Below are 24,956 nucleotides of genomic sequence, written 5' to 3'. Positions count from 1 at the left end.
GCTTTTTAGATATTTACATGTATTTTGGGCAATTAATCTTTGCCCTTTGTTGAATCAGATCTTTTCTTCTTCCCTCCCGTTATCTCTCTTCTTTGTCAAGATCATATTCACTCATTTTTTTACGTCGTGGAGGTGGAGAGTGAAACCATTTTATGGACCTACCAAACCAGAATGATATCAACTATCTGAAAAATCACCAATAAGCAAATGAGTTATTTGGATGTGGAAGGATGTGTACATTTTAACGGTCTGAGTAAAGAAGCAAATGGTATATGATAAGTTCAAGGGCTTTTTAATTTGGCGGGAGAGAAAGTTCACCTAGAACCTGATGCCTATGCTAGTTACATTCCATCAGCCCCTCCAGATGCACTCTCTGCCCTTCTCTCCCTCTCTGTGTGTTTCAGAAAGCAAACCTCAACAAAACACATGAAGAGCAATATTTTTCCCTCTGGCTTCAAGTTAGATTTGGCCAGTAGGTAACAACTGACAAGAAACCAGAAGGCAGGAAAAGTGCTGGAATGTTTATTCCCCTTTGCTTCCTCCTTGCTGGCTGCTGCTGTTCAGGTAGAAGTTGTGCTCTTTTGTGTAGCACCACAGCCACTGTCATAGCCCCCACATGCAACCGTTCTTTGGTTTCCAGAAGCACTGCTCTCTCCCTTTGCCCTGGAAGTCTAGGGTCATAACTGCTTTCTGCTGTTACTACTTCATGGCGCTTCACACTCTTTGGGGGGGTCCCTTATGCTGCCCACATCTCTGTCAATAGACCCTTTATTAACCTCTTTCAATTAGTCCCCTGACAGTGCCATTTATTACCTGCTAGTTGCTACACTGACATCACTTCCAGTAGCCTTTCTGGGTGATTTTGGGGGCCAGGTCTACACAATCCCAACTGTCATCATTCCAAATTTCTCAACTCAATATCTATTTCACAATTCCTTAGTGAAAATCCACCCTCATCTTGTTGAACTCGCTTCTTCATGATGACTGTAATCATTATGACGCGGGCAGCCCTTTAGACTTACAGGCATACCGCAGAGCCATTTCAGGTTCTGTTCCAGACCAATGCAACAAAACGAGACAAATGAATTTTTTGGTTTGCCCACAGATATATGTTATGTTTACATTATACTCTATTAAATGTGCAATAGCATTATATCTAAAAACCAACGTACATACCTTAATTTTAAGATACTTTATTAGCAAATAATGCTAGCCATCATCTGAGCTTTCAGTGAGTCGTAATCTTTTGGCTGGTGGAGGATCTTGCCTCCACGTGGATGGCTGCTGCCAATCAGGACGGTGGTGGCCAAAGGATGGGGTGACTGCGGCAATTTCTTAAAATAAGACAGCAATGCAATTTGCCACATCAACGGACTCTTCCTTTCTCTACAGACTTCTCCTTGGCATTTGGTGCCGTTGGATAGCTTTTTACCCACAGTAGAACCTCTTTTAAAATTGGGGTCAGTGCTTTCAGACACCGCCGTTGCTTTATCCACTAAGTCTATGTAATACTCTCAGTCCTTTGTAGTCATTTCAACCATCTTCACGGCATCTTCCCCCAGGAGTAGATTTCACCGCAAGAAACCACTGTCTTTGCTCACCCCTAAGAAGCAGCTCTTCATCCGCTCAAGTTTTGTCATGAGATTGCAGTAATGCAGTCCCATCTTCAGGCTCCGCTTCCAGGTCAAGTTCTCTTGCTATTTCTGTGATATCCACAGTTGCTTCCTCTCAAGTCTTGAATCCCTCAGAGTCATCCATGAGGGTTGGACTCACCTTGTCCCAAACTCCTGTTAATGTGGGCATTTTGACCTCTTCCCATGAATCACAAATGCTCTTTTTATTTTTTTTTGAGAGAGAGCGAGAGGGCACAAGTGAGCGAGCGGCAGAGAGAGAGAGAGGCAAAGAAGCGGAGCTCACCAGGGGCTTGGAAATCACAAGTGTTCTCATTGGCATCTAGAATGGTGAATCTTTTCCAGAAGGTTTTCAATTTACTTTACACAGATCCATCTTTGGCAGGTGCAGCCTTATGAAATGTATTCCTTCCTTCCTTCCTCCTTCTCTTGCTTACTTCCTCCCTCCCTCCCGCCCGCCCTCCCTCCCTCCCTCCCTCCCTCCCTTCCTTATGAAATGTATTCCTAAAGAAGAAGACTTGAAGGTTGAAATGACTCCATGATCCATGGGCTGCAGAATGAATGCTGTGTTAGCATGAAAGCAACATGAATCTTGCCGTACATCCCCATCAGGCCTCTGGGCGACCAGGTGCGTTGTCAGCGAGCAGTCACATTCTGAAAGGAAACTTCTTTCCTGAGCAGGTCTCAACAGCGGGCTTAAAATATTCAGGAAGCCATGTTGTAAACCGATGTGCTGTCACCTAGGCTTGTTGTTCCGTTTCTAGAGCACAGCCAGAGTGGATATAGCATGATTCTTATGGGCCCTAGGGTTTTCAGAATGGTGAACAGGCATTGGCTTCAACTTCAAGTCACCAACTGCATGAGCCCCTACCGAGAGAGTCAGCCTGTCCTTGCAAGCTCTGAGGCCAGGATCGACTTCTCTCTGCCCATGAAAGTGCCAGCCTTCTTTGTAGCCTTCTTCCCATAGAAGGCTGTTCCCTCCACACTGAAAAGCTGCCGTGTGCTGCAGCCACCTTCAGGAACGATCCTGGCTAGACCTTCTGGATAACCCGCTGCGGCTTTTGCATCAGCGCTTGCTGCTTCGCCTTGTACTTTTATGTTTTGGAGGTGGCTTCTTGCCTGCCTTAAGCCTCATCAACCAACCTCTGCTCGCTTCCAACTTTTCTTCTGCAGCCGCCTCACCTCTCTCAGCCTTCGCAGCCTTGGTGTGGAATAGACTCTGGCTGAAGGGAATGTAACGGCTGGTTTGACCCTCTGTGCAGACCACGGAAACTTTCTCTGTATCAGCAATAAGGCTGTTTTGCTTTTTTATCACGTGTGCGTGCCCTGGAGTAGCACGCTTAATTTCCTCCAACGACTTTTCTTTTGCACTCATAACTTGGTGAACTCTTTGGGGCACAAGGCCTAGCTTTCAGCGTCATTTGGCATTCAACATGCCTTCCTCACTAGGCTTAAGCATTTCTACCTTTTCATTTAAAGTGTGAGATATGCGAGTCTTCCTCTCACTTGAACACCTAGAGGTCACTGTTGGGTTATTAACTGGCCTATTTCAATATTGTCATGTCTCAGGGAAAAGACTCCAGAGAAGAGGGAGAGGGATGGGAACAGCCAGTCCAGTCGATGGAGCAGTCAGAATACACACACTTACCAATTAAATTCACCATCTTATGTGGGTGTAGTTCATGGTGCCTTAAAACGATTACAATAGTAATCTCAAAGATCACCGATTACAGATCACCATAACAAATATAATAATAATGAAAACGTTTGAATGATCATTACCAAAATGCGACAGAGAAGCAAGAAATGAGCAAATGCTGTTGGAGATATGGCGCCGACAGCCTTGCTCAAGACAGGATTGCCACAAATCCCCATTTTTAAAACATGCTACTGCTAAGTGCATTACAGCAAAGCTCCATAAAAGGAGTTTTGCCCGTTTCCATAAATGCCACATATCAAGTGCAAATAAAAAACAGATTTCGGGAATTTGGCCAGAAGGAGAAGCGGCTTTGCTCAGTGACACCCATCTCACCTCCTTCTCCTTGTTGAGCAGCACCAGCTGGCTGTCCGTGAGGATGCAGTACCTCCGCTCCCACGTTGTCGTTTCAGTGTAGGGTGACTGGCCGCAAGACAGACGATGGGTGGGTGGCCCCTTCACATCTGGGTGACAAACATGAAAAACAAAAGTGAGAATGCATTATCATGCTGACTTAGGTAGACCAGGATCTCAAATGTAAGATTCTCCAAAATCATATTAAAAAGAGTTTCAAACATGAACCTAAATGGTAAGTTGAAAACTTCACTTCCTCTTAGTAAAAACTGTTCTACACAGACGGGAAAATAGGCCGTTTAGTCTGCAGGAAAGAAGACTGAAACACTAGGAGGATTTGTTAGCACGAACTTGACACAGTAATGACCATGGTACATGTACTACAACAATGGGAAGTTGCTTCAGAGCTAAACTAACATCATTCAAAATGGGGGGGTGACTTAGAGAAGAACAAAAGACAGAACCTCTAATCTTTAGGAAGAAATGGTGTCGCATGTACACTTTGAGAGTACTGCTGACCCCACTCAAGAGAATGAAATTATTAACCGCCAGTGTCTTCAAAATGGCTTTATTTCTAGTCACGCATGAGAATTAAAAAAATATTTAAACTATAGCATCATATTACCACTAGAGGCCAGTAAGATCTTAAAAACACAGAAAGCAGTTTCTGCAAGGAAAGATCTAAACATATTACCATCATGTCTCTTACAGGTGGAGGTACATATCAGAGCTAAATGTCTAACTCTTCTCAAATGTCTCATTTCCCTATTAAATACCAAGTGGTTATGATTACTTCGTTACTTTAAAATTCTTTGATACAAACTGTTCACTCATTTGGGCTGCTATACAACATGGAACACATCTTAATCAAAAGTACACATTAGATCCATTAAATAAGGCTTTACGGCAGTTGAATATTAAAAGTTCTTTAGCCAACGAAGGACTAATTCCTGTCAGGATTATACTGAAGAGATCATTTTAAATGCATTATTTATTACTAGTCAGTTGTTTTCCCAGAGGAGCATCTCAAACTGGAGAAATTAGAAAACAAACACCCATGAGGGCAGGAGAGTTGTAAATCAAAAATAAACGCATTTTATCTATTACACAAGCGTTTTCATTAGTATTACTGTCTACAGACTTTTAGGGTTTTTTAAATGTTTATTTAGTTTTGAAAAAGAGACAGAGCAGGGGAGGTGAAGAGAGGGAGTACAGAGGATCTGAAGAAGGCTCTGCACTGACAGCAGAGAGCCTAATGTGGGGCTCGAACCCACGAACCACAAGATCATGACCTGAGCCAAAGTCGGATGCTTAAGCAACAGAGCTACAGGGGCCCCAAGATTTTTTTTAAGAGAGAGAGCTGGAGCCAGGGAGAGGAGAAGGAGGGAACAGAGAGAGAGAGAGAGAGAGAGAGAGAGAGACAGAGACAGAGACAGAGGGACACAGAGAATCTTAAGCAGGCTCCACATTCAGCGCAGAGGCACCATGGGACTTGATCCCACGACCCAGGAACATGACCAGAGCCAAATCAAGGGTCAGACGCTCAACCAACTGAGCCACCCAGGAGCCCCAGACTTTTAGTTTTTTCAATCACAGTCTGACAGGTATGGCTTCAAGGAGATACAAATAATGTCCTAGGTATCTTATACTAGAATCACCCAAATATGCAATGGTATAGCTGGAGTTCTGTCGGAAATAAACAAGGCAGGACTAGGGCACTTAGATGTATGGCTTTTTTTGCACTGTCTTGTGTGACCAATATTATCTTCAGTGCTCCTTCTGGCTTAACTTCCTTTGCTTTCTAAAAATCTATTTAAATGTGTTGCTCTGCATATGTAGGCAAGCTTATCAGCTACCCTCCAAATAATTCACAGAACCCACGTTACTTACTAGGGCTCAGCTGGAGATGTTACTAAATCTTAGCTCACTGCCTCTCCTCTTCTGTGTCTATCTCCCCTGCGCTATGCACAGCAGTATTTGCTACACATCTAGCTTCTCCGTTCCACAAACTCTCTCTTCCCCGCCCTCAACTCCTCCCCTTGTGTTCTAACAGAGCATCGAAAATTATTTTTATTTTTTTTGAAAATTATTCTAAAGTTTTCTTTATACTTCAACATTTCCTGAATTTATCACAAAAAGCTTGAAAGAAGCTGACTCTTAATCCTCTTTGACACATATGGAAGATTCTTGCCTGTACTTAAAAACCATGTCAAAGCTGATTTTCTTCACGATTTGGACAAACAAATGGGTTAGATTTTTACCACAATGTAGGCCTATTTTTAGAGTCAAGTACCAACTCCACTTCAACACAGAGGGATGCACCTACTTTATGTGGAAATGTGGTGGTTTTGTGGCCTAGACAAGTTTTCATTCAAATGACTAACCTTCTTACGTAAGTTAGTCGTGGGTGACCTACTGCCCACTGTAATTTAATTTGAACAGCAATTTTGTGATCTATACTAAGCAAGAAGACGTTGATAGACTCCATAAAAATTAGAATACAGGACACTATATTTATAGCATAACGCAGGTTTCCTGACAAAATATAAATCTGGATCAGAACTGAAATTAAGAAAACCTACATTCCCTTCCCTGTGTCATCCTGAGTAATTCTCTTAAAGTCTCACTGTCTGATGTTCTCCCTTTCTCCAATCTTGGGCTTTGCTCCTAGTTTCTTCATGGTACTGTGAAACAAGACAATGTTTCACACAGTATTTTGGGACCCCAAACTATTCCTCCCCAGTGTGACAGGTAGAATGAAGTAGGGAGTAATGTCGCCCTATCTAAAATGTTCTGTCTGTCTGAATGATGAGACTGGTTAATGCTGTTATAAATTTTGTAGTTGCACATTTATTATTTAATACCCACTTTTTAAAAAACAATCACATTGTAAAACTGTATACCAAGGAATAAAACAAGAAAGAAGTTAGAATAAGTGATTTGGGGGGGTTCTTTTTAGCCTTCTGAATTAAGGTTTAAAAGGCATTTAAATAACAAGATAAAATAAGATTTTAAAATAACCTATAGATTTAATTTGTTCAGTTTATCATGTCCTCTTTTCCATGGTTAAATGAAGATTTAACAGTAAAACCTATCTACTAAGACTATATTACCACAGGACAAGCTCACCTTACCAATACGACCCACCAACCAACCAATCTCTCTTTCTCTCTCTCCCTCTCTTTCCCTCCCCGCCCCCACCCCCACCCCTGGCTCTAGTAACATACTTCTAACTTCTGACTTCCAATTATATTTAGTGTCTAAAGTTCACCAGAGAAAAGGATAACATAGAATTACAAATAAGAATCTTAATAGCAAGGCTGGAAATAATTTTGCTTTGCAGTGCCCCTGTCCTATAAGAATACTAAGGGCACTGGATGCTGGATTTATTATAAAAACTGAATAATTTCAGAAGCATTAAAAAGCATCTGAGTTTACTCAATGGGTCTTTTTGAAAAGTACTTCTCTAAACGGGCTATTGTCTTGTGGACTAGTAACTCTTAAATTTTTTTTATCTCAAGATCCCTTTAAACTCTTAAAATTATTAAAGACTTCAAAGAATTTTTTATATGAGCCATATTTAATATTTACCATATTAGATATTAAAACTAAGAAATATATAAAATATGTATTCGTTAAATGATAAGACACCTGCATATTAATATAAATAACACATTTTTAATGAAATGTAACCATTTTCCAAAACAAAATACGTGAGAGCAGTGACCTTGTTTTAAGTTTTGCAAATCTTTTTTAAAGTCTGGCTGAATGGGAGACAGCTGGATTCTTATATCTGTTACAGCATTCAATATATTTATGTTGCTTTGGTTGAAATATATGAAGAAACTGAATCACGCAGATATGCAGTTGGAAGGAAAGAGTTGTTGTTTTTTTAATTTTTTAAATGTTTATTTATTTTTGAGAGAGCGTGAGCGGGGGAGGAGCAGAGAGAGAGAGGGAGACACAGAATCTGAAGCAGGCTCCAGGCTCCGAGCTGTCAGCACAGAGCCCGACATGGGGCTCAAATTCACAAACCGCAAGATCATGACCTGGGCTGAAGTCGGACGCTTAATGCACTGAGCCACCCAGGCGCCCCAGGGTAGAGTATTTCAATAGCATTTTTAGATAAATGTGGATCATCTTTTTTAATACTAATCCAAAACCTGACAAGAGGATGCTTCTTAACAGTGAGTGAAATGTGGAATGTGACACCACAGCAATGAACTTTTCATGCTCGGCTATGTTAAAAATCATTGGTGTACCTTACCCTTTGAATGGATTTTCAATCCATATGTATGAGTTTTTAACATTATGCACTGATCATTTCCAAAACATTGGTTCATTTAGTTTTGCAGATCTTCCAAATTATGACACCTTCCATCATGTAATATGAAAAAATCACATTCATTAATCTTCAGAAAAGTCCTGACTTTATCATAGAAGTCTTTTCTGGGAAGCTATCAAGCATTTTTCGTCTTGGATTTTATCATTAGCAATAAATACTGTTGGTTTTTTCCCTCTAAATGAAAGGTTTCTGTCTTTCTTTTTCCAGAAATTATCTGTCAAATAACCAACACAAAAGAACTATAGTTCGTCTTGCAGTTGTGTTTCAGGTAAAAATGGTGTTCAATGAAAACCAGTGGCAAGTTCAGCTTTCAACCCAACTTGTGCAGAACGCCCTCGGTTTGATAACCATCGTACTTCAGCCGGCAGCTCGTGAGCGCTTCCCGCGTCATCAGACAGAATGTTTAAAAAATGTGAACTCTAGCATTGAGATTTAACAAAATTAAGGACTTTCACTGAGTTCTCAAGGACTTCCCAGCCGTTTTCCCCCTACTATGCGGCAGAGGAGAATGCAGTGACTCCTAATCCACTTTGGTGCGGCCGCTTTGATTCCTGCGACTGCATTGGTGGTTTTACTCAAAATTGCCTCTACATCATCAATGTAAAAGTCAACAGAGTCATTTTTTTGTTTTTGTTTTGTTTTTTAAGGTAATTTGACTGTGAAAATAGTTTTACCCTAACAGATCAGGGGGATCCTCGGGGTTCCGCAGACCATACTTTAAAAACCACTGCTTAGACAACAGGAAGCAGATTGAGGATTCTGCGGAAGCCTGGCAATAGCTTGCTAGGATGAAGTAAGTAGAAAACAAACCTCAGGTCTTATATAATGGATGGGAGACTAATGTAACAGCCTGGCAAGGGATAATTGGGGTCATAGACTGGTGAAATAGAAAGGGATCATGTGAACCTGATTTTGAAATAGGAATTTAGCAGAGAAGTCCAAAACAAAGTTTTTCAAAACAGGAATAAGAACATTTAAAGGGAAGCTTTTGAATTGGAGTTGAATTAGAAGGATTCAATTAATCCATTATATCCAAATCACTTAAAAATGACATTGAAAATATCAGATTACTTTGTCTACCTGTCAATCTATGCATCAAACCCTGGGCTTCTTCAAGCGATGATATAAACTTATTAACTATCTGGCAAGGAAACAATTTTCTTGTGTGTAATCCTTCCTCATAATCCTTCCTTATAAGTAGAGAAGGGAGCTTCATAGCCTGTCCCATCACTTGACAAAGATGAACAAAAATGATACAACTGAGCTGGAAATTCTATTAGATACAGTCTACAACTAGCCTCACTGTGATTTTCTCTAAGAGGGTAAGCATCTTCTGGTCTCTTCCAGACTTACAAAGAAAGCATCTCAAAAGACTTACAGTAGGAAAGTAAATAAAGGGATCTGCCTTGAGGCAGAAGTAGGGGTTAAGGCGAATGGAAAAGAACAAGTCCATGACCCAAATATGGAGAATGTCAGAGAGAAAACTGCTGTGGGAAATTTTACTTTTGTATCATACAGCTCCTTAAAGTTCATCTGAGTTGCTTTTGGATCACATCATTTACTAGTCACTTGTTCTTTTAAAATTCCAACATTGTTAGTTAAATGCAATTGAAATTGGTAAAATCTGAAACCTGTTTACTGCCATCCAAAGAAAGCTTTACAGAGTATTCTATAGGGACACTTTTCGAGCTAACACAGTCCCTAGTGTTTCATTCAATCTCAATAGACTGACTGATTTCTTAGTACCAACTTAAAGATAGAATTAAAGATAGAATTCTTTCATTGATTCTTAGTACCAACTTAAAAAAATTAAATTAAATTAAAATAAAATAAAATAAAACATAGCTTTGGGAAATCTATCTATAGGTGAGATTTTAATACATTAAAAGAGAAGCACATTTCTAGCATGGAGTTGTTGTAAACCTCAGAGGTCTGAACTGCTTGGAAAGATCTATATTTTCATGTGTGTGTGTTTATTTCCATGCCAGATCCAACCCAGATTAATGGCAAGTTCTTCCCAACATTCAAATTTCAATTATCAGACTTATTTCCTTTCTGAATTTGATTAGAATTCAAAGTCAACGTATATACATTACTTTATAAAGTCTTAGAACTGGAGTGGCCACTTTCTTATAGAAGTAAAAATGTATCTAAATAATTGGAAAACAGAGCTATGTTACTTAAGCTAGCTAAGAATATGTCAACTTCCCTAACTACACAAAGGGCTATTTTTCTCTTCACCAAAATGTTCAAAATAGTTTTGACAGAAGTTCAAGTATCATTTATATCCACAGGCCAACTAACAAGCTATATTTTTTAAAGATGGTTCTTTATTTTTCTAATAAATAATAAAACCCTTGCCATGCCATACAGCTTTAAAAACGTGGTATCTTGTTGGCTATCTTCTGCAGGCAATTTCTGCTGCAAGAGAAGAAATGTTAGAGTTGCCACGTGATGATGATTTTAATCATAATCGTAACATCTGTAACATGCTGTTCAGCAGCCCGCTGATGTTGGAAATATATGACGAAATCATTTTATAAATGTGTTAATGCTATCTGTTCAGGACTTAGTGTGGCTGCCATCAATTATTGCATCAATATATTTTAAGTCACTCTCTTTCATGCTTAAAGTATTGAAAGGAAACACAAAACCAACCAGAACATTAAGATAGTGTTTGATTTTATTTATTTTGTCCCCTCATTACATTTCCACCCTCCATATTCCTTCAAAATGTCAGAAAATAAGCAAATTCCAGACTTCCAGAATAAGCAAACAAAATTTTTCTTAGAATAACTATCCAGACATTAAATTATTGGCTATGAACTCTGCTTTGTCCTGACATGCAGTGAGCCCTTGGGCTGGCAAATTACATTACAGTGCATACAAATCAATGGCCCCAGTAGATTTAAATATAGTCACGCTCACCTTGGTGAGTAATAAGGATACCAAGTAATAAATGATTCAACATGTTTAAGATATAAAATCATACTAGGTCAGAACTGTTTGCCTTTATGGAAATACACTTTAGTCTTCATCATAAATTCACTGTAAGACCATAACTGTTTATCGAAACAAATTCATGTTGTGTCTTTTATTCTTAGCTAACGATTTTAGTTTCCTTCTCAATTATGAAGGCTTAATTGCCACTACTTGATCACTGGTGTCAAATCAGTAAACCCCCTATGCTCACCATCACCCATTTTTTTAATCTTTTGGTTTTGAGAGAGAGAGTGCGCACGCACAAGCGGGGGAGGTGCAGAGAGAAGGAGGACAGAGGACCCAAAGCGGGCTCTGCGCTAACAGCAGCAAGCCTAATGCAGGGCGCCAACTCACGAACCCCAAGATCATGACCTGAGCTGAAGTCAGACAGACGCTCAACCAACTGAGCCACCCAGGCACCCCGCACCATCACCCTTTTTAAGAGAAAGGGAAGGCAGGTAGGAGACAGCACATGACACTCTCTGGTGAGTAACTTCCTTTAGACTAAGATTTGCAAAGGGTCCCCTTGCTGCCTCCCTCTCAGTCTCTCAGCAGCACCAGGGCCTAAGCACAGGTTTTCTACCTCTGTTCCATCACAGGGCAGAGTTACCTGTAATAAGTATTAAAATGTAATAAGTTCCTGGAAGGCCTGACATTTATAGTAGACAATCAGATGTTTGATAAAGGTTAACACTTCCCTTTTTAGAAGAACTTTTTTTTCTTTTCTTTTCTTTTTTTTTTTTTCTTTTCTTTTCTTTTTTTTTTTTTCTTTTCTTTTTTTTTTTTTCTTTTCTTTTTTTTTTTTTTTACAGAGAGAGAGGACAAGCAGGGGAGAGGGAAAGGGGGAGGGAGAGAGAGATTGAGAATCTTAAGCAGGCTCCACGCTAGCCCCAGAGCCTGACGCAGGGTTCGATCCCATGACCCTGGGATCATAACCTGAGCTGAAATCAAGAGTTGGATGCTCAACCGACCGAGCCACCCAGGTGCCCCAGAAAAACAAATCTGAATTGGATAATATTACCTAAGTATTAGAAGATGACCGGGATGGGAAGCAAGTCCTATGATGGTTCCCCCTTGCTTCTCCCTTCCACATCGCTAATACAGTCTGCACTACACTTGATCACGTGTGCCATGCAAATGCAAGCAGAGCAGATTATATGGTTTTCTTCTGCTTTTCAGACACGCATTAGAAGGAATAAGTCCCATAATTCCCACACAGGGCCAAGTACTGCTTAAATAACTCTACGGCGTGGGTAACTGAATGGAAAGTTGTGAATGAAGCCACATTCAGATGACAGACGGCAGCCAATCACGGTTTGTACTTCACCCCCAATAGGACCACTTACATCTACAGTTCATACCCTCACTTAAACAGAAAAATATAAAATACTCAAAATAATTCACTCATATAATAATCCTTAGAAGAAGAAAAAGGTCTATATGCAAGTTTTCCGTAAACAGTCAAGTATTGTGCAAATTTAAGAAAAGTGCAAATTTTAAGAAAATACTAGCCTGCCCCACAGAACATAACCATGGTGTTATATAAATGATCAAAACTCACGATCCTTTTTGTGTCTCATATTCATATTACTGGTAGAAAAATGAACTATACTAAGAATTAATCTCAAACACCATGTAATACCCATTCCTTCTGTTATATTTAGTACCTCTTCTTGTATTAATATACCCCCATGCTTCCCTCCTTTTGAACTGAATCTTGTCACTTTCCTTTAGCAGCAGCTGTTGTGGGCAGAGAATTAGAGCTTTAAAAGGAATGTGATTCTTAGTGGAGAAGGAAAAACAGAGTAAATAGTTTACCACTATTGAGAGATCAGTTTCTGAGGTTTTAGCGATTGGTTATACAACCAAACTGTAACATTATCTCTCCATCTAAAGGAGCAAAAGAAGGCAGACTGCATTAAAAATAAAACCTATCAAGAGTTTGGCAGCATTAAAAAATTTTAATAGCTCTACCTCTCTCCACAGTATCAACTGAAATAGAATTACAGAGCTAAATATGCATCTCTTCTGAATTGTGACCTGTTTGAGTCACAAATCACTGAGCTTACAGTGAAAACTATCAAGGAGATAATATAGGCTTCTCTAAAGAATCCTATCAGTCACTCACTGCTAAGTCGACAACCCAATTCATCAGCTCAGTCCTGACGCAACTTAGCTGACTTACATAAGACATGCAAAACCTTTCTTTTTATCAAAAACCACTGACCTCAAATCAGTAGAAGGGAACAAATACAAGACTATAAAGCAGTAAAAGGAAGAATGGGTCTAGACTTCTCCAATGGGACATGGGAATTTGGAAGACAATGGAATAATGCCTTTAAATTTCTGACAGAAAATTATTTCCAACCTAAATTATTCACTTGGCCAAATAATCAAGTCTGAGGATAAAATAAAAATATTTTTAGATACTCAAGGCCTCAAACTTTGGGGAGTGTCTTAGTCTACACGGGCTGCCATAACAAAATACCACAGACTACGTGGCTTAAGCAACAGAAATTTATTTTCCCACAGGTGTGGACGCTGGGAAATCCAAGATCAAGGCACAAGCTGATGTGGTTGCTGGTGAGAGCATTCTTCTGGACTTGCAGATGGTTGCTTTCTTGTTGTGTCCTAACAAGATGGAGAGAAAGAAGTATCTCTTACTCCTTCTATAAAGGCACCAGTTCTGTCAGATTAGGGACAGCCTTTATGACCCCATCTAACCTTTACTACCTCCTTACACTCCCATCTCCAAGATATAGTCCCATCAAATGATTTGGGGGTGGGGGAGGGGACACAAACACTCAATCCATAACAGAGTAACCAAGAAAATCACACACTGTATTTCTACAACAGGTGTTCCAAGCTTAGGAGACAAGCAAAGAGTATCCCAAAATGATGATGAAGAGAACTAGGAGGCAATCCTGACTGGAACAGTGTGAACAAAGAGACTGACATGCTGAAGATGTAACACCATGCTTTTTGCTACTGAGCCAGTTTTTAAACTACTGGAGCATGTGCTTGAATGAAACGAGGTAAATGGAAAGAGACAAAGCCTTAAGATCCAGGAAACAGAGCTTCCACCTTAAGAAAAAGGCAAGGAGAATTCTAAGGATGACAGCAAAGCAAACACCTAGGATACCAACTATTTAGGGAACGATCCTAAATATAAGAAGACTAGGGGGCCTCCAAGATGGATGTCATCAAGAAAAAAGAAAATGAAATAAAATAAAGCTGGATTTGATAAATTACCTGATATTACTGGCCTTGAGTAAAACTGTACTACAAGAGAGGCACCTGGGTGGCTCAGTCAGTTAAGCATCTGACTTCAGCTAAGGTGTTGATCTCGCGGTTTGTGAGTTTGAGCCCCACATTGGGCTCTGTGCTGACAGCTCGGAGCCTGGACCCTGCTTCAGATTCTGTGTCTCCCTCTCTCTCTGCCCCCTGCTCATACTCTATCTCTCAAAGATAAATAAGTGTTAAAAAAATAAAAATACTGTACTACAAGACTATAGGAAAGCATGGGAAGAATAATAGGTACAAAGAAACCTACACAAATGGGAAAAAAATGGCAATTATTAACCTCAAAAAAACAAAAAGCAAAAAAGAAAGGAAATGTAATAATGACATTCAACCAAACCCAGTTTAGGCATAATAATGTAAAACAGTGAATCCATATTATAAAAATAAGTATATAATTACAGTAAGGCAGTTGGGATAATTATATATGACAGCTAAATCATCATCCGTCATAACAATCAATAAAAAAGCTTGAGAACTGTTAAATAAAAAAAAAGCATATATTCATGTTATTAGAATTAAGGAGGTATGTAAATGCCCGAATAAAAAATTAGAAGAGCCAAGGTTCTGGCCTCAGAAAAAGGGTGAGGTGAGGAAAACCAACATACTCTGTTAAGAAAAAGGCTGACAACCTAATCAAACAATGGGCAAAAGACCTCACCATTTACTTCATAAAAAAGAATATCCAAATGTCCATCTAACATGTAAAATGGTGCTCAACTTCATTAATCATCAGGGAAATGCAAATGAAAACCACAGTGAGAGATTACTACTACACACCCACCAGAATGGCAAAAACGAAAAGATACGAAGTTTTGCCGAGGGTGGGAAACAACTGCAGGTGGGAGTGTGAAGTGGTACCATCACTTTGGAAAACTGTTTGACAATATTTACAAAACCCAGACATACACATAGCCAGCAACTCTACTCCCAGATATATACCCAATGGAAATATACATTTTTTTTTTCCAAAAAGCATATAGAAGACTGCACACAGTGGCACTATTCATAATAGCTAAAACTAGAAATAACCTGAAATGCCCACCAATAGCAGAATGGATACGTGAATTGTGGTAATTCATAAATGGAGTATTATCTACCAGTGAGGTTGAAAGCACTACAACCACATGGAACAGCATGTATGAAGCTCACAAATACAATATCGAGCAAAAGAAGTCAGACAAAAGATATATAACTTTGCTTACATAAAGTTTAAAAATAGGTAAAATTTCCCTGTAATATTAATGCTGATCATAGTTACTCTTTGAATGTGCAGTGACTGGGAAAGGACACATGGTAGACTTCTGGGCTGCTATTAATGTTCCGTTTCTTCAGCACGGTGCAAGTTACTCAAGTTTGTCACCTTAATGCAAATTCATTGAACTATATATGAAGCTATAGGATCTGTGCACTTCTTTCTGTCAGTATATTTCAATAAAAATTATACTTTTTTTTAAAGTAAGCTCTTCGCCCAACGTGGGGTTTGAACTCACAACCCCGAAATCAAGAGTCATATGCTCTACCAACTGAACCAGCCAAGTGCCTCAATAAAAATTATACTGTAAAAACATTCCAGGGGTATCTGGGTGGCTCAGTCAGTTAAGCGCCCTACTCTTGATTTTGGCTCAAGTCATGATCTCATGGTTCATGGGTTTGAGCCCCACAATGGGCTCTACACGGAGAGCATGGAGCCTGCTTGAGATTCTCCTTCTTTTTCTGCCCTTCCCCCACTCACACTCAGTCTCTCTCAAAATAAATAAATAGGCTTAAAGAAAAGAAAAAAAAAAAAGATTCCAGGTCTGACTCTTCATTTCAGCTCAGGTCATGATCTCACAGTTCATGGGATGGAGCCCTGTGTTGGGCTCTGTGCTGACAGCACAGAGCCCGCTTGGGATTCTTTCTTTCTCCCTCTGTCCCTCCCCATGTTCTCACATATGCATGTATACTCTCTAAACAAACAAACAAACCTAAAAAAAAATCTATTAAAAAAAAAAAAGATTCCAGGGGCACCTGGGTGGCTCAGTCGGTTGAGCATCCGACTTCGGCTCAGGTCATGATCTCGCACTTGACGACTTCGAGCCCTGCGTCAGGCTCTGTACTGATGGCTTGGAGCTTGGCGCCTGGAGCCTGTTTCGGATTCTGTGTCTCCCTCTCTCTCTGCCCCTACCCCACTCATGCTCTGTCTCTCTCTGTCTCATGAATAAATAAACATTAAAAAAAATATATTCCAGTTCTACCATTTATAAGTTGTCTGACCTTGGATAAATTACTCAACCTAAGTAAATTTCAATTTCTTCATCTTTAAAATAGGGATGACAAAAAATAATAAATAAATAAATAAATAAATAAATAAATAAAATAGGGATGACAAAACACCAAATCTCGGGGAATTTTTTGAGGTGCAAATGAGATAACACACATCAAATGCTTAACAAAGTACCTCACACATACTAAGCACACAAGTTTGTTATTGTGATTAGCCATCTAGACACTAAAAGTGGGGAGAAAATCATTACATATAGTCCCATTTTGAATGAATTTGACTTACATGAAACATGACTATGTAGTCATGACTATGTAGTCAGATAACTAGATTCAAATCTGCCACTTACTATTGCCATGATTTGGGGCAAATGAAGTAACCTGAGACTTCACTTTCTCAATTATAAAAGGGAATAAGATGATGGCTGTGGATGTGTATGTGTGTATGTTTAGAGAACATTTTTAAATTAGATTAAAAGCAAAAGACAGTTCCAAACAAAGTGTTTAAGACTATATAAGTCTCTATATTTTCATGCATGCATATGTGTAGGTGTGAATGCATGAGTTATTTAAAAATATGAAGATAAGTGATGGAGAAAACCCCTAAAGAAGTTACAAGGGGATGCCTCTATGGAACAGAAACTAACTGAGACATTGGGTAGAGAATATAACTGCTCTTTTCATTTCAATCCTTGTAGTATACATTTGTAATTACGTGCATCTATTAATGTGACTTAAGACTAAATTATAAAGTGATATTATTCACCTTAAAAATATACAGCTAAGTCCTACCAAATTAGAAAATGGTTGAAGAGAGGCTCCAAACTAAGCTGATCAATATCAAGCTCACGGACAAAAAATTTTAAAAAAGAAAACAAAGTTTAAAGCACTTCACATTGATAATTCAACTTCTCTATCATGAGAAGAGTGTGGGTGGCACAGCAACGCTAACTTTGAGTCCACAGATGCTTAACTTCCTCTAGTATTAGTTAGAGAACCACCTGTTACTAGGCAGCCACCTATTTTTAACTAGTTCAAGTCTACTTTAAAACCCTTGGAATAAGAAAAGAAATGCTGGCTATCAGGCTTTTTGTTTGTTTTATAAATATCTAAGTAGCATTTGGAACACTGGGTTGAAACTTATACTTCTCGTATGGCTCTCTAAGGTTTTAATTTCCCCCTTAAGATAAGTAATACAGTACTTGAGTAGACAGGAAGGTGATACTAAGTCAGCCCTGGTACATACTGACCTCTCCTATGCTCCTTCTACAGAAGCTGCTTAACATAACTCACTCCTGATTTTCAGCATATATGAATTGATTACAAAGATCTGAGGCTATCAAAGCACAGGAACTTGGCAGAGTAAGACTCAGAGTCATGGCAGGACCCATGTTCCAACTTAGGATATTTGACCGAGTCAACACATTAGAAAAAGATAAGAACAATTTCTCAATTTCTGGCACACAGAGAAGTGCTCATAGCCCTCATTATTATTATTGTTATTGAAAGGCATCATGTTAAGAATACAAAATCTGGAGTCAGACTGCCTGAAAAGGAATCGCTGCTCTACTGCTTACCAGCTGTGAGACTTTAATCAAGATACTTAACCTCTTGGGGCCCCAGTTTCCTCATCTTTAAAATGGGAACATTATGATCTCTACCTCACAGGGATGTGGTAAGGATTAAATGAGAAATGTTCAGCATTTAGAACAGGGCCTGTCATATATTAAGCCTTCAATAAACATTAACTCTTATTATTGTTTATACTGCCCACATCTGAAATAATGGGTTAGTTTCTTATTCCAATTCAAAACTACTGATGCTAAAAATATTGTAATAAAATATCAGAGGAAAAAACCTCATTTAAACTGTGAATGATCTTCAGAACTGTATGATGTATGTCAATAAATCACTCTTGGAAATACTCTGGGGGAAAATAATCTGCACAGGTTTGCCTTAATAAAAGGAAAATTCCATTGGAAAGGGCCTTGTATACCACTGTGTCATGAATCCACACGTCGTTCTTGATGCAAACAGAAACAATGATAAGCAGCCGTGAATATAAGGACAGAAACACATTCTTTTATTTAAGCTGGTCTGGCAACTTAATGTAAATCATTTAGGTCCTTCCACTAATTACTTTGCATATTTTAAAAAAAAGAGACGCAGAAAGACAAGAGGAAATCAAATAATCTTTTTAATGGCACTGTTTTAATCTAACCAATTAGTTCAAATACTCCCAGCTCTGTAAGCCTCTTACAAGTGCATAGCTGATGGCTAAACTTGAGAAGAGCAATTAATCCTCATCCGTTTTTTTACAAGTTTTAGTTAGTACAAAAATGTGTATATACTTCTCAGATGCAATCACAAGAATGCAAAACAATGAGAAATTTGGTGGGTGATATTTTTTGCTTTTTTAAAAAAGTTGAATTCAAACTCAAAAGATTAAGCAATAGAGAGTAGATTGTCACTACTTCTCAAAATTATAGCCTGAGAGAAATCTCTCTCTTTCTCTCTCTCTCTCCCCCTCTCCCTTTCCACCCGCCCCCCCCCCACCTCCCTCTTTGCTCTCTTGCTTGCTCACTGGCGCGCATGGGTGGGTGTGCGCGCGGGTGCGGGCGCGCGCGCGCGCGCGCGCACGCACACACACACACACACACACACACACACACACACACACACACACAATTAAGCCTCAATTCCTATGGGTATTCAGGTGCTTTTCCTAAACTGTCAGAAGTCCTCTGTAGGCCCACAAACAAGAGATCCATTGTGTGGATCTGTAAATTGTATGACATCATCGAAACACAAGCACCAATTGGTATCACAAACAGTTTGTGTTGCCAAGGATACCAGGAACTTTAAATACCCTGCAGTTGTACAAAGCCCAGGAGCAAGACCTTTGAACAATACCAGGAGCCTGCCCACTTTCTCTCTTTTAGTCACTGTTTCCAGCAGTGAAAGGACACTGATTTTGCTCCAGTAATTCTTCCAAATAATATAGTCAGGAACGTTCCTCAATCATTCAATTATTCATTTTGATATTCTCAACATAATGACAGCAAAAAAGAGGATTAAGAATTTACGTAGTCCTATTAATGGACTCTCAAAAGGCTAGGCTGGAGTCCTTTAAGGAAACTTCACATTAGAGATTTTTAAAATGCAATGCACATAAACACTTCTGATTAAGCCCTACAGTAATGTTCCTCTGTGTTATGGAGTACCCTTTTAGTAACAAAATAATTTCTTCCTTGTGTGCCTCTCCTGGAAAAGTTACTTTTCCTTACTTAATGTAAGCTTTGAACTTACATATGAATTTAGTACGTAAACTTGTTTATTCTAGCTAGAGTAGCTACTGCAAGGAAGAAACACAGGCTAAGTGTGAGGTATTATGATTAACTATATTATTGCTAAAAGTAAAACAAATTTACAATCCTTCATAAAAAGTCTCTTTAAAAAAGGTTGTACTTAGGGCTAAATTGTCACCAAAGGTCTGTGGCTAAGCTCATCTCTAATATCTATCTATCCACAGTTAGACCTATTTATATTATATTTATTTATATCAACTTTATTTGTGGGATATTTTAGATAAATTACATGTGCCACTGAGATTTTGGACAGTTCCAGAGTTCTTATTTTTCTATTTAGGAGACAGATATTTTAACTAATTATTTCTCAAAATGCAAGCTGGAAATGGACAAGGAAAATAGAAAGAACTCACAGAGACTGCAATTACAGAGTCCCAAGAGCTATCTGACGATAATGGCAGCAGCAGGGAGCACGGAGCTAAATGAATGGAAAGCCACACCTTGTGGCTTCTCTCTTTATATTACCTACTTCACATTCAGATTGTTACAATGCGAGGATTACAAGGCAAAGAAAGTCTTTCTTTAGCTGTTTTTTGTATATTTTTTAAATACCATCTTTCATTACAAACTCCTTGGAGTGAAAGCGGTATTAGATGCTTACTTATTTTAATTCAAGTTATTAAGTACTGAGTACATTTCAGGGAACTTACACATTGCTTGATACTTTTGAAAATATATATTATTGTTTTAACCCAGAGAAAAGTCAGAATCCCAGTGAAGAAAGAAATGATTTACATTGTGGCTTATCTAACCTAAAAAAAATTTAATAAACAGTAATGAATTAAATAGTGTGTGTAAAGAGTCAGTTGCAAGCCCCTCAAAAAAACAGAAGAGAAGTATAAAATGTTAAGGTTTTGTTTTTGTTTTTTTACTTTAGAAAACCATTGTGGGCTTTATATAAGTCCCTACAAGCTTCCAAAAGTAACAAATATGGCCTTGTCATGAGTGCCCATATGAAATAAAACTAAATGTGATTTATTATAAGCAAAATATCTTTAACCATATCTTATGATCATGGTCTACTGAATAAAGCAATTCACTTGCATATAACTACTATGCAGAGATATGTATCCTGGGAAAGATACGTATCCTGGCAAAACTCAACTTAGTGAACTGGAAGGCACAGCAGCCATGATCTGGTTATTTGTTCTAATTACTGCTCTGGAAAATGGTATTTCAAACTTTTTGTTGTTTGTTTCAAAATTGTACTAGTGCTTCACTAAATTTAACAGATACTTTTCTCTACCCTTCCCCATTGTCATATGGACACTTTAAAAACAACAACAAAAAGTAATTCTTTAAGTAGAAGCATCACATCTTTTTGTAAAAGTGCATAATTTCATCAACTAAAAACCAGTTTCACTGTAAATGATGGTGCTTTCATAGGGTCAAATCTGGTCAAAAGGAAATAAGGCGAAAGCAGATGGGGAAAAAGTTTGGAACAGCTAAGAAGCTATTCCCAAACTCCTTTAAGTCCATCCTTCTTCCCATTATAGCAAAGCAGAGAGAAGGAAACGTGGGAAAAACCGCCAGCAGCCTGATAATGCAGGGCAAATGGAAGAAGCCATGTCCTCCCAAGCATAGGACATAAAGAAATGCAGAATATTCCTTCTAGACGTTAGGCAGATTGACTCCTTCCCTAGCACTGCAGACCAAGGACCAAACTATCTGTTTTCATAACCAGGCCAGGAACAGTCTCATGAAGATCATCTAGAATAAGATGAGGAAGCATATAAACCTAATTTCTAGTGGTTTACTATATATATATATATATATATATATATATATATATATATATATATATATATACACATATATATAGGTAAATTCTCAGCCCTACAATAACTTGAATAGAAAAATGGCATACACATTAAACTTCTTGATGAAGTAGAACTTGGTGCAATGATAAATATGAGGGATACATAATCAGTATCCAAAATGATGATGAAAAAATGTGCCAAAATGATTAGGCTATAATTCGATGGGGAGTACATCATTTGTATTATCATATATACTATAACAGTCTGAGTTTGATTTTTATATAGTATCATATCATATAAATGTACCTAAACTAGTTGAATGAATTTCCTGATGGTGAAAATATAGGTTGGACCAACCTTTCAATTTTATACATAATTTTACGACAAATACCATACCCAAACTTTCTATGTATCTCTGATTGTTTCTTAGAATAAACTATAAGAAAGGCAAGTACTGAATCACAGGTTTGCATTTAAGACTCTTACGCATATTTTTCCAAACATATTTTTCAAAAAGTGTGTGTACAAATTTATATTCCTTAGTGCAAAAAATGTAAAGGACAATGTATATTATGAAATCTACCAATTAAAAAAAATTTTTTTTTCAACGTTTATTTATTTTTGGGACAGAGAGAGACAGAGCATGAACGGGGGAGGGACAGAGAGAGAGGGAGACACAGAATCGGAAACAGGCTCCAGCCTCTGAGCCATCAGCCCAGAGCCTGACGCGGGGCTCGAACTCACGGACCGTGAGATGGTGACCTGGCTGAAGTCGGACGCTTAACCGACTGCGCCACCCAGGCGCCCCGAAATCTACCAATTTTAAAAACTTTTATGTAGATTGCAGTTAATTAACACACAATGTAGTATTAGTTTCAGATGTGCAATTTAGTGATTCAATACTTCCATCCAACACCCAGCGTTCATCACAACTGCCCTCCTTAATCCTCATCACCTATTTCACCCGTTCCCCACCTACTTCCCCTCTGATTTAGTTTTTAGTTTGTTTTTTTAGTTTGGTATAGTTTGTTCTCTATAGTTAAGAGTCTGTTTCTTGGTTTGCCTTTCTTTTCTTTTTCTCCCCTATGCTTGTTTTGTTTTGTAAATTCTACATATGAGTGAAATCATATGATATTTGTCTTTCTCTATTTCAGATGGAATTATACTAACTCCATCCACATTGTTGTAAACGGCAATATTTCTTTTTTTTTTTATGTCTGAGAAATATTCCACTGTGTATCTGGAATAAATCTATCAATTTTCTTTTATTTTTTTAGAGAGAGAACAAGTGCAACTGCCTGTGAGTGGGGGAGGGGCAGAGGGATAGCAAGTTGGGGGGGGGGGGGACAGAGAGACAGAGAGAGACACTGACAGACCAAGAGAGAATCTTAAGCAGGCTCTGTATTCAGTGTAGAGACAAACACTGGCCTCAATCCCATGACTCCAGGATCATGACCTGAACCAAAATCAAGAGTCAAATGCTCAACCGAATGAGTCACACAGGTGCCCTTAAATCTTTCAATTTCAAAGGTGAAAGAATGTATGTCAAATATTTATTGACTACTTCCATATAATCAAATAAGTGTGCTAGACATTAGGGAGAAAAAGTGCAGAGCCCACAGTGAGACAAATACATAAGCAGACACTAGCAATACAATGTGATACACACAAAAAAGAACAAGAAATAAGGTGCTGTGGGTAGACAGAAGAGGTATGGTTGTTAAATTTAACAACTGTAGGTATCCAGAGATGGAACAGGTGGTACACCACCACAACTTGACTGCAAAGTTCTTATAAATGATGACATGACTCTCAAGAAACGGTGTTTTCTGTGATCATCGGTAAATTGCAAATCACCTAAAGAATTTTTTTAGTTGTATGGGTATATCTCATTTATTGGGCTTACCTTCATTGTGATTAACAAATAACTGCATTTTTTATAAATTGACGATTTGTGGCAATGGCAAGTCTATTGATATCACTGTTCTAATAGCATTTAATCACCTTGTGTCACATTTTGGTAAATCTCACAATATTTCAAACTTTTTGTTATTTTATTTGTTTGGTGATCTTTGATCAGTGATCTCTGAGGGTAATATTATAACTGTGGGTACACCATGAACCATTCCCATCTAAAACTGAGCTTAATTGATACATATTGTTTATGTTCTGACTGCTCTATGACCCGGCCATTCACTTGTCTCTGTCCCTCTCCTAGGGCCTCCCTATTCCCTAAGACACAACAATAGTGAGCCCAGTTAATAACCCAACAGTGACCTCTAGGTGTTCAAGTGAGAGGAAGACTCGCATATCTCACACTTTAAATGAAAAGGTAGAAATGCTTAAGCCTAGTGAGGAAGGCATGTTGAATGCCAAATGACGCTGAAAGCTAGGCCTTGTGCCCCAAAGAGTTGGCCAAGTTATGAATGCAAAGGAAAAGTCGTTGGAGGAAATTAAGCGTGCTACTCCAGGGCACGCACACGTGATAAGAAAGCGAAACAGCCTTATTGCTGATACAGAGAAAGTTTCCGTGGTCTGCACAGAGGGTCAAACCAGCCGTTACATTCCCTTCAGCCAGAGTCTATTCCACACCAAGGCTGCGAAGGCTGAGAGAGGTGAGGCGGCTGCAGAAGAAAAGTTGGAAGCGAGCAGAGGTTGGTTGATGAGGCTTAAGGCAGGCAAGAAGCCACCTCCAAAACATAAAAGTACAAGGCGAAGCAGCAAGCGCTGATGCAAAAGCCGCAGCGGGTTATCCAGAAGGTCTAGCCAGGATCGTTCCTGAAGGTGGCTGCAGCACACGGCAGCTTTTCAGTGTGGAGGGAACAGCCTTCTATGGGAAGAAGGCTACAAAGAAGGCTGGCACTTTCATGGGCAGAGAGAAGTCGATCCTGGCCTCAGAGCTTGCAAGGACAGGCTGACTCTCTCGGTAGGGGCTCATGCAGTTGGTGACTTGAAGTTGAAGCCAATGCCTGTTCACCATTCTGAAAACCCTAGGGCCCATAAGAATCATGCTATATCCACTCTGGCTGTGCTCTAGAAACGGAACAACAAGCCTAGGTGACAGCACATCGGTTTACAACATGGCTTCCTGAATATTTTAAGCCCGCTGTTGAGACCTGCTCAGGAAAGAAGTTTCCTTTCAGAATGTGACTGCTCGCTGACAACGCACCTGGTCGCCCAGAGGCCTGATGGGGATGTACGGCAAGATTCATGTTGCTTTCATGCTAACACAGCATTCATTCTGCAGCCCATGGATCA

At 39.0% G+C, this 24,956-nt stretch overlaps 1 protein-coding gene across 5 annotated transcripts in view; it reads right to left on the bottom strand.

The window, feature by feature from the left end:
- Positions 1-24,956, bottom strand: part of RASAL2 (RAS protein activator like 2) — a 349,262-nt gene that overhangs the window by 169,302 nt on the left and 155,004 nt on the right. For all 5 annotated transcript variants that reach the window (XM_042976554.1, XM_015543801.2, XM_042976556.1 and 2 more), the window contains one exon: positions 3,664-3,791. In XM_042976554.1, coding sequence (XP_042832488.1) covers positions 3,664-3,791 — 128 coding nt within the window. The remainder of the gene's footprint in view (positions 1-3,663; positions 3,792-24,956) is intronic.

The sequence above is a fragment of the Panthera tigris genome, chromosome F3 (assembly GCF_018350195.1).
Source record: "Panthera tigris isolate Pti1 chromosome F3, P.tigris_Pti1_mat1.1, whole genome shotgun sequence".
In the NCBI taxonomy this organism is placed as follows: Eukaryota; Metazoa; Chordata; class Mammalia; order Carnivora; family Felidae; genus Panthera; species Panthera tigris.
The sequence above is the reverse complement of the archived record's forward strand: the minus strand, read 5'-3'. Positions and strand labels throughout refer to the sequence as shown.